The 16,874-nt window shown below is 41.1% G+C and overlaps 1 protein-coding gene across 3 annotated transcripts in view; it reads right to left on the minus strand.

Annotated features, from left to right (window-relative positions):
- Nucleotides 1–15,631, minus strand: part of dtwd2 (DTW motif tRNA-uridine aminocarboxypropyltransferase 2) — a 71,493-nt gene extending 55,862 nt beyond the window's left edge. For all 3 annotated transcript variants that reach the window (XM_076284905.1, XM_076284903.1, XM_076284906.1), the window contains exon 1: nucleotides 15,397–15,631. In XM_076284905.1, the coding sequence (XP_076141020.1) occupies nucleotides 15,397–15,608 (212 nt within the window). In that variant the 5' untranslated portion in view covers nucleotides 15,609–15,631. The remainder of the gene's footprint in view (nucleotides 1–15,396) is intronic.
- Between the last annotated feature and the right edge of the window lie 1,243 nt (nucleotides 15,632–16,874).

A 16,874-nucleotide genomic window follows, 5' to 3' on the forward strand; every position in this document is an offset into this window, starting at 1 on the left:
TTTTTTGATTCCATGTTTCTACCACATTGTCTTACAACCTTTTGGCATGTGGCAGTGTCATTTTCAGTCAGAACAAACATATTGGTCAAGTGAAAATCAACATTACATCAATATTTGCCAGGGGTATGAATAATTTTATTCTTAACTGTACATGTGATCTGTTTGCATAGCCTACTGTTTTGTTCATTTATACTGAGAAATGTTACCTTCCCTGCCTGTATTTCAGTCCAGATCGTCACGTTAGTCGGATCATTATAATTATAGGCCCTATGCTCCAAGACCAAACTCAGCGCCCAATTCACTTCTACTGTATCCGAAGTCATGAGCAACAGGCAGATGCAAGACGTGTGAAAAATCACCATTTTAATTCAATGGCCAATAGTTTAGACAATGCATAAGTCTCATTCACTAAATCTGTTTTAGCAGAAGCATCTTGTCTCTTTACCTCTCGCTAGATGGCCGCTCGCTCTAAATTCTTAAAGGAGCCACACCAATTTTACAAAGGTCTCTAGAACTAACAATAGTTGTTGCCCTGTCAGATTTTACTGAAAAAGACAAAATTGCAAAATAATCTAGTTAATAATGTCTTTAATTAAGATATGGAGACAGTGCCAGTATGGAGTAGAGACCGACCGATTTGGGTTTTTCTAAAGCCGATGCCGATTTTTAGCGGTCGGAGTCAGCCGATGGCCGATGTGACCTGCCGATTTTTTGGCCTGATTTTTAGGGCCGATATGCTATCGTATTATCCTTAATTGGCATGCTAAAAATCATACTAGTAAGAGGAGGCACAACACTTGTAAACGTCACACGATTTATTGAAAATTGAACATTAAAAATCAACATATAAATATTATATAAAAATGACTGTAGGGGCCTACTCATCGATTCATAACAACAAGAATTAACAAATGTATGACTTCTTGCAGTCTGTTAGTCTATTAATTATTCATTTTAATTAGGGATGCACGATATATTATTGGCCAATAAGTGAAAAAATGAAAATATTATTTAGGCCTACGTAAGGTCTATTAATTTACGTAATTAATTTAGGCCTATGTAAGGTCTGTCTGGCTACACTGAGCTACTTGAGCTTGGTTGGCTATACTTTTTCCTCAATATAATGTCAGCGGTGTGAATGTATTTCACCACTCTAACAAAATATGTGGATATGCGTTCATTTGGGAATCTGTGCATCTCAAAATCCTCTCGTGAATGATCCGCCATTTAACCTTACCAGAGCGGAGCTCAGCCCTATCTAGAGCCACACAAGAAATTAATGATTTTAAATCTCCGCTTAGCATTCTAATAACAGAAGGGGCACATTTATGTTGACCACTACAACATGACTCATTATGTCTGTAACTCTATAAAAAACTTACTTTCATAAGTGTCTCTCTGAAGCTCTGTTCTAGAATCTTTGCTCTGAACGCTCCGTTGCTAGGCAACATCAAATAAACGAAATGAGAATCTTTTCAAGGTATTAAAAGTGTACGTGTGATTACGAATGGATGTGTGTGGTTTGCAATTAGAATAAACAAGAAATAAAATGTCCAATAATTTCCCATGATAAATTACATAATATTTGCACCTTCCTTACTTGTGAATCTCACACCGTATTTCAAGTAGGCTACACTAGTGAAATGTAATACAACGTTGCCACCTAGCGTTCATGTAGGCTATTTAACATTAACGTGAGATTGCTTGCTTATTCTTTCGTCAACTCCATGCTTTTAGGAAAACAATCTTTTTATCATAGTTCCCTCTTCAATGAGCGATTACCAGCTCGTTTTTGTAACAGAGATAGCTGTTTATTGTCCCTAGGTTTACAGAAACACCTATTCATATTAATACGTAGCCTATGGAGTGCTGCCGACCACTGTTCATTATGGCCCAGAATGCCTTGCATGTCTTTATAACAAAACACAGTAAAACCTAAATGCCCGTAAACATATGCATTTGCATACTTGTAACATTTTTAATAATACTCTCCCATCATGATATTTAACAATAATGAAAAATTTAATTTGAATACCATCAATGTGAAAACAACTCTATTATGTAAGCTATATATAGCTACTGTTCTCCTTACTATTTCAGTTCGTAAGTCCATACTATCCCATGGCAGAGCAAGGATTTCATGATTGGGCAAGGTTGCCCTGAGACATTGTGGCTGCCCAGAGACATTGTGCATACTTGGAAGGCATTGTGATAGAAGTGCAACTGCAAAGGTGAAATGTGATAGTTACCAAATACCTGTGGGTGGTAGGGCTGTAACGATACACCAACCTCCCGATTCGGTTTGTATCACGATTTTTGACCCACGGTTCGATACGAATCTCGATTTTTTTTTTTTTTTGTTTGGGGGGGGGGCTAGACATTTTATTAAATAACATTTTAACAGCCTCCCTTAGAACACCAGAGGATTACAATATAATATATCTATTATTTTACATCCTGATATAAAAATATTTTTCTGAATGACTGATATTTATGACGGCACACTTTATGCAGATTAGCCTATAGCCTAGGCCTACTATTTTTTATTACAACTCTACCTCTTTAATTCAGCTGTCTGGTTGAAGCCTGGAAACATTGTAAACAAAGTAGCATAGGCTATAGCTTAGCCTATCATAGTCTACTGATTGGACTGTTCAGTTTCCCCATGTGTGTTTAAGTTTCAAGGTAATACTTGTTCTCCTTGGGACAGGCCCTTTTGGGAAACGTTGCTATTGAGATGATCAGTCAACTTCAATGCAAGAGTTTTAAACAAATATGTGCAGCATGCTAATGATGCTAAGCGGATTTAATAGTAATTTAGCTAGCCGTCTATGCGTCCTTGCTTTTCCTTGCTTTCACGATTGTGAATGTTTTATTTAAGTCGCGCGTGTTCATTGAGCAGGAGAGGGAGGGAGAGTGAGAGGGAGGGAGCGCGAGAGAGAGCGGGGCAAGGAGAGGGGGTTTACTTCTATACTGTTTGGTAAAGTTGCACACAGTCTACAATGAAAGCAAGGAGAGGTATGAAATTATTATTTATTTATTTATTTGTTTTTGGACAACGTAGGCTACCGATAAGTAAAGCGGGAGTTGTGGGTTGCTTTTGCGGCCGCATAAGCTGCAAAAGACTGCGTGAAACACTAGAAAGTGTGTGTCGCGATTCTGCCTTTTCACACCGCGACACAGTATCGTGGATATGAATGTCGCGATTTCGGTTTCGAATAGTAAATCGTTACAGCCCTAGTGGGTGGTATGCCAAATGCTGGAAACTTTTGGAATATTTCTTTTTTTTTTTTTTAGCTTATGCACCCTCACATTGGAGTCCCGAGTTCATATACAAAATTTGGTATCGATATGTGACAGTGTTCCTGAGATATTAGTCTAGGTCAATTTTGAAAATAAATTAACCCTGAAGGCAAATCATGTTAATTTTTGGCATACAACATTTTTAGGGGTTTTGAAGGGTGCTGAATTCAAATCTTCTGTATGCCAGGCTCAAAAATGTCCCATAATGCTTCAAAACGGAGAAATCCAATATGGCCGCCGACGCCAGGTCAAAATCTAATTAATCACTTATCTTTAGGACTGTACAAGGTAAAAACCTGAATGTAATGTGCTTTTATAGGTTTTCACATATAGAGAATTCAATGCCATGCTCAGATTTAAGATCAAGACTAGAGAAAATGCTTGAAATGAATGTACATGGTTAAAATTGTTGTCTCGGATAATGAATAATTCATGAAAAAAGAGGACCATGAAACAGGTTGATGGCTTTCTGAAGAATTTACTTGAAAAATGTTTTTTATTTTTATATTTTAACTATCTATTTATATTATTTATCTGTATTTTAACTATTTATTTAGTATTTGAAGAAAATGCTTGAAACTCTTAAGCTATTACTACTAGATTTGCCTACTACTGAAATATTGTTCCTGAGCCTATTGTTTTGATGTCAGTGTGCTATGATGACATGTTTGCCCATCCCACCCCTACCCGTACCCCTACACACACAAATACCCATATGTAACCCTGAATGAGGCCACACCCTCTACCTATACACTGAGGAGGCACTTTTTAGCAATTATGTCGCTCCTCTCACATGATGCTCAGCAGTAACAGGTAAACTATAACATAATATCACAACAATTTCTTTAGGACCATGTAATACATCTATAATAGCATGTGAATATTGTTATGTGAGGATTATGTATAGGCTAACTGAATAATTAATATATCGTAAGAAACTAAAAAAACGTAGTTAGCCTTTGTGAATAGGAAGAAGCTAACTAGAGCCTCGACTCTCCGGGATGTGGGCCCCCTCTTGACAAGATGTTGGCCGCAGCATACAAGGCCCCCGGCACATGAACTGCTCTGAGAGAGCTGAATAGGGGATGAGCCCAGAGCCACAGGTCTGTCGACAGGCTGCAAAGACCTGGAGACCCCAAGCCCCCCTGTCTGTTGATGTAGGCCGCAGTCACCGTGCTGTCGGTCCTCACCATCACATGTTGGCCTCTTAGCCACGGTAGAAAGTGCCGGAGGGCGAGGAGAGCAGCCCTCAGCTCCAGGACATTGATGTGCTGGGATAGCCAAGGGTCCGTCCAGAGACCATTGATAACCTGACCATCGAGAACGGCGCCCCAGCCTACTGGGGATGCGTCTGTAAATACGACCCAGTCACGAATCTCTGGTTCCATGGCAATCTCCTTCTCGGTGTTGGCGGGATCTCTCCACCAGTATAGGGCACTGTGAAGCCTGCGGGACACAGTCACCTTGGCCTGGGAGGGCCCTTGGGGGCACAGACCAAGGCTCAACATGCACCTCTGGACTGGGCGCATGTGAAGGGCCATAAGGCCCAAGAGGCGAAGGCAGAGTTTCCACTCCACCTGGGCGTGCAACGTGAAGCAACTGAGACATTGAGACGGTTGCCCTCCTGGAGTCCAGGACCATGCCCAGGAAGGTGGTGACCTGGGAAGGCTGGAGCCTGCTTTACTTGGGATTGGGGCTTAAGCCCAAGTCCTGAATGTGCTTCAACAGCAAGGCCACGTGTAGGAGGCATTGCACTTCTGAGGTTGCACAGATGAGCCAGTCGTCTAGATAGTTTAATATCCTGAGCCCCCTCTGCCTCCATGCACCTGGTGAAGGTTCGGGGGGCCAGAGAGATTCCAAATGGGGGGACTTGGAACTCGAAGACCTGACCCTCGAACGCAAACCTCAGGAACTGCTAAAGCCCTGGCCATGGGTATCTGAAAATAAGCATCCTGTAGGTCGATGGTAGCAAACCAGTCCCCTGCATTGATGGCCTGCCGCACCCTCGGAACTGTGATGAACCTGCACCTCAGAGACCGGTGTACGTTGAGAGCCTTGAGGTCTAAAATAGGACGAAGGTCCTCTGTGTGCTTGGGTACAAGAAAACAACGGGAGAAGAACCCCGATTGGGGGTCTGAACTCCTCACTTCCCTTATCGCCCTTTTGTCCAGGAGGGTGGACAGCTCTGCACATAAGGTCTGAGCGTGGGTCATGGTGGAGAGCATCCATGGATTTGCTCCAGCCAAGCCTTAATGCATCGAGCTGAGAGGTGAGGCTGGCTGGCTCGGAGATTGTCAGGAACAACAAGGGCGCCTGGAGAGGCCACGGCCACTAGCACGCTGGCCCCTCTAGCCAGCTTGTGGGCAGGTACCCCGCCCCTGGGATGTCTGAAGCCGCTGCATGAGATCAGTCGGCCCCCAAGACGGATGCCCCAAGGTAGGTGTTGGCTGAGGCGTGAATGCTCTAGGGCGCCTAGCGCCCCTGGTACGCCTGCCAAGAGACCCTCTCACCTCTTCTGCACAGGGCCAGCTGTCACACGCCTGCTGTGGGCCGAACATGGACCCAGGCTCCACCGGCACTCTCAAAAGACGCTCTCTGTCTGGTCTGAGGGGAATGAGCGCCGCCACTGGGCGCTCAGTCATGTCTGTGCGGAACCTAGACGCAGAGGCAAGGGGCTTCTCTGGAAGGGGAATATCAAGAGCCCTGGATGCCCTGCCAACGACCTCCTCAAACAGATGAGCCAGCTCGCCTCCCACGGGGCTGGCTACACAGGGCAGTGCACAAGGTAGCTCCTCTCCCTCAGACGCAAGAACAGTCTCAACGTCCCGTCCACAATGGCCTCCTCATCTTCCTCCTCCAGCTCATGCGGACTGGTAGAAAGAGCAGGTTGGGGAACTGCAGGCCTTGTGCTAAGAGAAAAAAGTGAGGCTTGTAAGGCTGCTGAGGACTCCCCAAGCGCCCTGGCTACTCTTGCCATCTTCCTTGACGGACCCTCGGAAACAGGAGAACCCGCACGTTTACCAGAGAAAAAACGACAATGGGCTTCCCTTGTGTGGTAGGCATAATTAAATAATTAATGCACGACTGGGGGGCGTCCCTTGCCAAGAAAGCATGTTGGTGGCGCAAACACAACACACACTTATCAGGCTATTCAAATGTGCATGATCAGTTAGTGCCACAGCTACTATCTTTTCCACCAACTCCAAAAGCTTGTACGGAGATCACCTCTTGTGGTTGCGTCAAGGGATGTCTAAGCCAGCGCTACAGTTGCAGGAAAAGTTGCATGTTATGCATGGAGTCATGCAGCTGCAGCAGCACCTGTCAGAACACTGCTGGAGAGGAGGAGGATGAGGATGATTAGGATAGCCTAAGTGTGTAGCCTACCTCTTCATACCAAGAAGTTTAAAGAATTGATTAGAACAGAATGGATTAATTACTAAATAAATAGGTAAATATGCATTATTAAATAAATAGTTAAAATACAGATAAATAATATAAATATATAATTGAAATATGGTAATCAACCTTGCTTCTAAACATGTTTCAAGTAAATTCTTCAGAAAGCCATCAACCTGTTGCATGGTCCTCTTTTTTCATGAATTATTCATTATCCGAGACAACAATTTTAACCATGTACATTAATTTCAAGCATTTTCTCTAGTCTTGATCTTAAATCTGAGCATGACATTGAATTCCCTATATGTGAAAACCTATAAAAGCACATTACATTCAGGTTTTTACCTTGTACAGTCTAAAAGATAAGTGATTAATTAGATTTTGACCTGGCGGCGGCGGCCATATTGGATTTCTCCATTTTGAGGCATTATGGGACATTTTTGAGCCTGGCATACAGAAGATTTGAATTCAGCACCCTTCAAAACCCCTAAAAATGTTGTATGCCAAAAATTAACATGATTTGTCTTCGGGACTTTAAATAAGCACATTTTCCAAAATCCTGCCTAGTCTATATGGACGACTTCCTGTTTCGGAGCTTCGCCGCCGATTTCGTTTGGCTGTGACGGGCAAACGCTTTTGAAAATCAAAAATCCTTTCTGTAACTTTTGTGAAGCTTGGTCCAAGTATCATACACGTCAAGTTTCGTGAAGTTCGGACCAAATTTGTGACCTGTGAAACTTTAGTTTTGCTTTCTATTCAATCCAATATGGCGGAAGAATGACAAGGGTCAGTGACATCCTTTTCAATTTCCACACTACACCAGTTCCGGCCGGACGTTCTAGAGTTGGACCGGTGGCGATATCTCAAAAGGTCTAGGAGCAGGAGCTGACGAAAAATTGGGCTTACAGGAATAAGAAAACTTAAGAAGAACAATAAGTGTGCTGCTTTGCAAGCACACTTAATAAGAAAACTTAAGAAGAACACACTTAACAATAAGTGTGCTGCTTTGCAAGCACACTTAATTATGTACTTACTTCCGGAATTGACGTCACTTCTTGGACTCGTCTGAATGTCTTTAAATGACTTAACCCCTGTCACTCCCCGATGTGAGTTGCTACCGGAGTCGGGCATGCGTCACTTTTGCGACTTTGCAACTACGAGTGTTGCTGTTAGCCACAGAATGACACAGGTACATTACATAGCAGTAATGTATTATTTAGCGTAAGGCATCACATTTCCACGGCATGCTCTCTGATGTCAGTTCTAGATTAGAGGCTGAAGTAGCCTACAAGAACCTGCTAACGAGAGACTTCTGTAACGATACAATACAAATGGACCTGTATGTCGAAGTTTGTTCCTTGCTGGCTAACGTTACAAGTTAGCTATAAAACACAACAAAGGCTGTCACTTAAATGGTGTTTTGAGCTAACGTTAGCAATCAAACAATCATAGATAGCTAAAACTATGGCATTATGCTGTACACTGTTTAAATCTGAGCCCGACTCACATCCAGTAGACTCACATCAGGTATGCTCAGAGAATGTCTAATAAGGGAGGAACCGCCACTCTCTGGAAACTTCCGGTTTCTAAACTGGTTGCAGTTCCTGTTCTGGTTCTACGTGAGGGCGTTCACGAATAAGTGCAGAATGAATGGAGGTTTATGGAGCTGTACCCCTCAAAATCCACTTTTCTCGGGATATCAGTTTTTGTCTAGAAATTTGAATGTTGCATTCGAAAGAGGGGGCAGAGAAAATACACACCGCTGAGTATTATATTTTTTGAGTCTAAAAAGCCTTTCAAATGCACCAATGACGTCATTCATTAGCAGAAAGCTGTGTGTTGTGGGCAATAACGACCCAACCTGTAAGAAATCGAAAGGACGTAAGTACTTGTTCATTCAACTTTTGACCTATAATCCATATTATTGACCTTGCAGAAACTACAATCAAATCTTCGATTTTTCAACGACAACCAGGTGAAAGAGACAAATGTAGAATGTAACCATTCAATTTTGGTGCCACTTTGACATCAAATAACATTACAACTGAAGTGTTTTAAGCCTTTATATGATATGAGTAATACAACATTGTGTGATTGGCGTCATAACCTCGTAACTGCCTTACCGGCTGAGTAATAAACTTTTTTCCGAAATCAATGCTAAAGTGACGTAATAAGCATACAACCAGAGCGGGTGAAAGCGTTGCACAGGAGCAAAATAACCGTATTCTCTGGATATGAACGAAAGCATCGGAGCACAACATTTCAGCGAAGTTTTGATGGATTGACAGTAGCCTAGGCTATGAATGTGGCGAGTGCTGTTTATATTAAATCACATTTATCTACGAACAACTAGGACATTTAGAACAGTAATGTAGACATGGTGGTAACGAAGTAAGTGGCTACATACCCAATCTCTCGGTGCAGCTATCACAAGAGTTACACGAGTCAGACTACGTGCCTACGTTACATTTACGTCCCCTGAGCCTGCGCAGAAAGCCTCGTCGACCAACAGGAAACGGTTGAAATTTGCTTCACCCGCCTCGATTGACGTCTATGTGATGACTCTGTCCATATCTTTTACTGTCTATGGTGACAACCCCTACTGGATCAGAGAATGTCTAATAAGGGGAGAACTGCCACTCTCTGAAAACTTCCGGTTTCTGAACTGGTTGCAGTTCCTGCTGTGGTTCCACATGAGGGCGCTCGTCCACGAGTGCAGAATGCATGGAGGTCTATGGAGCTGTACCCCTCAAAATCCACTTTTCTCGGGATATAATTTTTTTCAAGTAATTTGAGTATTGTATTCGAAAGGGGAGGCAAAGAAAATACACTTGGTTGAGTATTATATTTTTTAAAGTCACTTAATTGTTCTTAAAAGCCTTTCAAATGTGTCAGTGACGTCATTCATTAGCACAATGCTAGCGTGTTATGTGCAACAACGACCCAACCTGTAAGAAATCAAAAGGACATAAGTACTCGTTCATTCAACTTTTGACCTATAACCCATGTTGAAGTTATTCAAACTACAATCAAATCTGAGATTTGTCAACGACAATCAGGTGAAAGAGACCATTTTAGCCGTCTAGCTCCATTGACTCCCATTCATTCTGCACTCATGGCGATCGCCCCCAGTGGAACTCTGGTGGAACTGCATCCAAAATTCGGTACAATGGGACTTAATACGACGGGCTCTGACCATAGACAGTAAAAGAAATGGACGAACAGACTCCGTCGTTCTCAATGGGAGGGCACTGAGTCATTTTTCAGTTGGTCCCCCCAGTACTGCGCAGACTCGCACTTAACTTCGTGACGTTAGCCATCGATCTGAATCTTGTAACTCATATGATAGATACACAGAAATTCTTTTCACACTTTCTTCGCCTTCAAAGTCATCAAAGTTAAACATTTATTTATGTATTATTATTAATATCATCCTCACAAGTGATATCAAGGCGTGTTAATGTTGAAACTACCACACATGATCATCTTCAAAAACAGTCATGGTAAAACAAAACAAAAAAGTTATAGCCTTGAAGCTAATCTTCTTTCCACTTTTCTGACCTACGGTCAATTAGGCCTGTCACGATAACAAATTTTGCTGTACGATAAATTGTCTCAGAAATTATTGCGATAAGCGATAATATTGTCGTTCTGAGAATTTTCCTCGGGAAGAGGAAGACGACCCACTTGTTGTGTTTTTTTCCCCAACTGGGAAAACTGCAGCGGATGATTGTGTTTTAGATGCATGTTTGTTGTGTTGCCGCTTTTAATTGCGACTGTTTTCCAACAAATGCGACACACCGACTCGCACACGTTCAGTGGTTCACCACGGGCATTCGGTTTAAATCCGAAATGCTCCCACACTGCAGCTGTCGCGTTTGGCTTAGATACCAATTCCATCTTTTTTGTCTTTATTAGGCGTAGCCTACTCAAACTCGCAACTAGCTTTCTCTCTGCCTAGTGCCTACCGGTATACTTCTCACGCGGCTCTTAAGCTGCACTCTGTGGTAGGCTACGCCAGTAGTCCCGCCTCCCCACACACCATGCGACTGACAAGTGACTGACATGAGGGTTCACTCATCGTTACTCTAAGGACCCGAGAGAGAGAGGGAGAGAGAGAGACGAGGAAAACAAACAAGCATGCAAATGGCATTTATCGCAGCCAGAAAAATTATCGAGCTAATTTTAATTATCAGGCATAAAAAAAAAATTTCTTGGGTTCCGGTTTCCGACCGACCCTGTCAATTTATGTGCGACCCAAATTTATTTTATGAGCTTGGGGAAGAAATAACACTAAATATATTAAATAAATCCACAAATAAAAGGCGAACTATAATTACATTAACCCCTTGCGTTGTTATGTATAGGGATGAGCGTATTCTCTCTTTTACAAAGTAGCCTATGCACAGCTGTTCACGAAGACGATTGTTTTCGTCACTTACCAAGGCACTCGCAATTTTGTCCAAACACCGCAACTTTTTCGCAAATTTGACCAATCATCGTAGTTTCACCGTGAAATTTCACCTACACACAACAGTCCCTCGCGCAGAATATTGAGCCAGATGGCACACTTACTTCTGCACCTTTTGCATATGACACCAAAGACTGCCCTTACGTGTTCGTTCCTCTACAGTTTTGATGACAATAAATAGAAGGCTAACGTTAATGATCTGCTTACTTCCATCTCTCAACCTGGTGTTGCTAACCTACCTAGGCTATGAAAGTAAGTTAATTAAGGCCTACTTGGTTTACTGATTTTTGAGTAGGCTATGCAACCCATTGGCAAACGTTTACCTGGATATGTCCTTTTAGCTTATGTTATGTTTGCTAGCTTGTGGGCTTAGTTTGAGTAGTGCTACCAAAATCATAGAAATTAATAAAATTGCAAGACATTTACCTCTTCTATGATCCAAGAATGATTTCATTCGAGTTGTTTTTTTTAACATTTATTTTAACTAATGACATAGAAGACATTCCCAATTGCATCCACATATCGTAATGCACTATGCAAAAAGTTATTTACACTCGTAGCCGAACACAGTGAGATGCAAGCCTTCCAATCCACTCAGAAATGTACTTAGGCTACTCTCACGTCCTTAAAGGGGCAGGTAGTCAATTAGACGTACACCACCAATGTAATGACATTAAACAGAAGTGTAGTCAAATAGTTTAAATCAATATGAAATTACTAGATACTTACTTGGCTATTAGTAATTATGCAGGCCACAGACTATGAATTATTAAAAAGATATGAACTTAATATGAATTGCAAAATATATGAATGTATTGAAACATATGACATGATGCCATCTCTTTAGGTGACTGTCTTTTTTGGACAGTTCTACTATAATGCTTTGTGAATGACCTCAGTCAAAGCATTTTCACAAATAAAGTAGGCCTACTTTGATTTTCTGTAATCCTTACTGTTTACCTTTGATTATCCTTTTTAATAAGCATCAAGATTATCAGTGTGATTTTGGTCTTACTAACCTTAATTGCCCTAAATTTAAACTATTTTTGCAATTTTCACTTCCTCCCGCAATTTCTCCACAAGAAACAGCTAAAATCACCGCAACTTCCATCCAGGCATTTTAGGTCGCAACAGTCTCAAAAAACCTTGCGAAATCCTGGTGGGATTGATTTTGTACCTACTGTATCCCTTACTGCCACTGGGAAAAAAAAAAAAAAAAAAAAAAAAAAAATTCCCTACCGACCCATGGCCTCAACTGACAACCAACAGGAACCAAAGCTTTTTTTTTTTTATGCCCCATGCGATTAATTGATTTATTGAATATCGCGACAGGCCTACGGTCAATCCATCGAAAACCTCTGAAATGATTATCGTTAGACTACCTAACGGTAAAACTACTGTTTTTCATTAGGTTTACTTGCCTCTATGCTTTACCTTAACATACAATGCTATTGTAGGCTACATAGCTTTATTCACGAGTTTCCGTGCTGGCTGGACTACGCTTCTTATCCAAACAATACGGTTATCTCCCTTCAGTGCGTTAGCTTCCCTTCAACCGGACATGCTAAACATTCTTCTTACGGGAACCTAACGTTACGTACGAGGTAGTCGAGTCTTGTTTTGCCTTTTATTGTTTATGTAGATAACACAGAAGTTAAAATATCGGCACATGATATATGTTATATGAAGTTATGGGAGTTCAAAAAAATCCTAAATGAATGGGCGTTCTATGGGGTTAGCAGAGAGTTGATAACCACCGCTACATCGATGCTTCTACTTCCGGGAATTCGCCTGCCCCCTTGGCCCAGTACCATAGACAGTAAAAGAAATAATAATAATAATAATAATAAGCTTTATTTGTATAGCACCTTTCATACACAGAATGCAGCTCAAAGTGCTTTACATTTGAAGCATGTAACAAAATAATAGTCAGTCAGTCATTATCAATCACATTTCTTCATTGCTGGGGCCGTTTATGATCCACTCAGCAACATATCAAAAATATAGAAAATGACATGTCATAAGACTGGCAGCCTTAACCCTCTTACCCCCCACAAGCACGCCATATGGCAACTGTGGCAAGGAAAAACTCCCATATTCCAGGAAGAAACCTTGAGCAGAACCTGACTTAATAGGGGGAGCCCATCTGCTTCTGGCTGGCTGCGCCCTCCAATAGCAGCAGATGTAGAATAATCTGAAAAAGTAGTCTACAGGATAAGACGAGTTAACTAAAAGCTTTCCTGTACAGGTATGTTTTCAGATCTTTTTTAAAAATATTTACTGAACTCGCCTGCTTGATGTACAGAGGCATAGTTTGGGGGCATAATGGATAAAATCAGCTTCTCCACTTTGTTTGTGGAGCACTTTGGGTACGATTAAAAGATTAGAATTGGATGATCTAAGTTTCCTTTGTGGTTGATAAGATATTAAAAGCTCAGAGATATATGAAGGTGCTGTGCCATTCAGAGCTTTGTAAGTAATTAACATAACCTTAAAATCAATTCTATAGGAAATAGGGAGCCAGTGCAGTTCAGCCAACACAGGGGTGATGTGTTCTCTCTTCTTAGTCTTAGTTAAAAGTCTAGCCGCAGAGTTCTGTATGAGTGCCAATTTCTTTAGATGTTTTTTGGGAAGACCAGTGAAATGGACGAACAGACTCCGTCGTTTTCAATGGGAGGGCACTGAGTCAAATAGAACGATTTTTCAGTTGGTCCCCCCAGTACTGCGCAGACTCACACTTAACTTCGTGACTTTAGCCATCGAACTGAATCTTGTAACTCATATGATAGATACACAGAAATTCTTCTCACACTTCCTTCGCCTTCAAAGTCATCAAAGTTAAACATTTATTTATGTATTATTATTAATATCATCCTCACCAAGTCGTGTTAATGTTGAAGCTACCATACATGATCATCTTCAAAAACAGTCATGCTAAAACAAAACAAAAAAGTTATAGCCTTGAAGCTAATCTTCTTTCCACTTTTCCGACCTACGGTCAATCCATCGAAAACCTCTGAAATGATTAGTGCCGTTTTTAAAAAAATTAGGTTTACTTTTTTATTATTATAAGGTTGCCTCTGTGTAATGCTTTACCTTAACATACGGTCGTGTATGCTAGGTTTTGCTTATGAGTTACCGTCAGACAGTAAAGTGGACTGAGCTTCTTATCCAAACAATACGGTTATCTCCCTACGGCGCGAAAGAGAGATTACGTCAAAGCTAGCTTCCCTCCAACCGAACAAGCTAACCATTCTTCTTATGGGTAACCAACGTTACAGACGAGGTAATGGAGTCTGTTTTGCCTTTGTAGTGTTTATGTAGATTACACAGAAGCTACAATATCGGCACAGGATATATGTTATATGAAGTTATGGTATTTCAAAAAAATCCTAGAAAGAATAGACTTCTATGGGAGTTAGCAGAGAGGTGGTCCCTCCAGCCTACATCGATTCTTCTACTTCCGGGAATTCGCCTGCCCCCTTGCCCAGTACTTGGCTCTGACTGGATCTTTGGCTGAGCTTAATAAAATGGCGTCCACTCTGGCTCAGAGGGTAGCCTACTTCATGCCAATAACAGAGCTAGAAGATCTTTGGTTATAGCAATGCTTTTGGGAAACGCGCCCCCGAAAGTGATACCCAGCGGTATCGTTTTTCATGTCATCGTTATAGTTTATATGTAAACGTTGTCATTCATATTAACGAGAACGATATTTTTGTATAGTTATCGTTCTTGGTGTGAACGGCCCTTTATGGTCTGGTGTCCCTTTGTTATGACGCACTTTCTGAGTCTCTGAAAAACTCCCTCAGGACGGCTCTTGGAGTGGAGGTCGCGTGTTTCAGTTTTAGAGTGCAGCTCCACTCTCCCTCTCTTGAAGTGCAGGCTCTGCTTCTAGTAAATCGTTGGGAAACGTTGAGTCGTCCCCTATCCATTTCTACTGGATCAGCTGGATTGGCCTCTCATTCACATATCTTGCTACTTCCTAATAATTCATGCCCATTTAAAGTGAACCGCTCTAAACTGACCACTGAATAAGGGCTGTGTATACGGAGCTTGCATGCATTGTCACACTTCATTGCTCATTGTCAACTGAAACTCGCTATTTCAGTATTTTGAGTTTGAATAGCCTGTCGCACGTTCTATCCGAGCCAACATATGTCATTTGTAAGCCATTACACAATGCTTCGCTAAAATGAATTTATCAAATCAATAAGCAATTAGCTCACCAGCAGCGCAAACAAGTGGGTCGTCTCTCACAAATTTCAATAGGAAGCTCTAACAGATCTTTTAATATGAAATCTTCCTCTTCTAGCGATGTGGTAAGGTGGTGGCTCTCAACACGAGACGAATCCGATGTAATGTTTAAATCCGCGACACCGCGAAATATTGTGTCCATTTCATGACATGCCAACATAGACAGTAGGCTAAAAGCAAGCATGCCACCGACTTCAGATCTTCTTCTTCTTCTTCTTCTTTCCTTTAATGGCAGATTACATCGTTTAATTGATGTATACCGCCACCTACTGTACAGAAGTGTGTAGAGTGATGCTATAGGTTTTGGCTACTCAATCAGAAAGGTGTAAAAATAAATCTAGAGATAATAAATAATAACAAAACAGAAACCAACAAATAAACAACCAATCAAAACAAAACCAAAAAATTAAATTATTTTCATTAGCTCAGTGTTTTTCAGAAAAACAAATAAGGCTCTAATTCTATCTACTTGCATTCCTTCTTCCCCAAGAATATCCTCTATGTTCTCATCCAATTCTTGCCATGTTTGTCTCTGTTCTCTGTATCTTCCACATCTAAACAAAACATGCCCCACATCTTCCAGTGTTTGGCACTCTATGCATAATCCATCACCTTTTCCAATCAGTTTTAGTGTTGCGTTCAGTCCTGTGTGTCCCATTCTTAATCTTGTGTACACAATTTCTTCTTTTCTATTCGGCATATTCATTCTTTTTCCTCCCACGTTTTTCTGATTGTTGTAATAGTGTCTAGCCTTAGGTTCAGCGTCCCATTCCTGTTGCCATCTCTTCATTATTTCAGATTTAATTTTAGTTTTTGCTTCTCCTTTCCCTATTGGAACATTCATTTCTATTTCTTTATTTTTTAGTGCCTTTTTGGCTAATCCATCTGCCTTTTCATTTCCTCTAATTCCAATATGTGCTGGAACCCAGCAAAACTGAACCATTAATCCTAGGCTTCTAATATTTAACAATATATTTCTGACTTCCATCATTAGGTCTTCTCTGACTGAATCCCCACTTTCAAAGCTCTGTAGTACAGCCATTGAATCAGAGCATATTAAAGATGTTAATGGTTTTATCTCCTCTATCCACCTTAGAGCTGTTATTATGCCAGTCATTTCTATTGTGTACACTGAGAGGTAATTATTCAATCTGTACTTCAGTCCTTTTTTAAATTCAGGAATGTAAATTCCTATTCCACAATGACCATTTTGGTTTTTTGATCCATCAGTAAAAATTTTAATAAAACCATAAAATGAAGAGGATAGATATCTTTCACTATAATTTGCAAAACTCTGATCATCAGGGTATTCCATCTTTTCTTTCAATATTTCTGTATTAACTTCTGGAATTGGTAGCATCCAGGGAGGGACTTCACTCAGAGCTATTGCAGGACTATATTTTAAATCTTTAATGTCATACTGCTCTGCTAATTTATTTATGTTCCATCC

This window comes from Alosa pseudoharengus, unplaced genomic scaffold (assembly GCF_046254945.1).
Source record: "Alosa pseudoharengus isolate Yale_2024_CS ecotype anadromous, Long Island Sound unplaced genomic scaffold, YU_APseudo_1.1 YU_APseudo_1.1_scf_14, whole genome shotgun sequence".
In the NCBI taxonomy this organism is placed as follows: Eukaryota; Metazoa; Chordata; class Actinopteri; order Clupeiformes; family Clupeidae; genus Alosa; species Alosa pseudoharengus.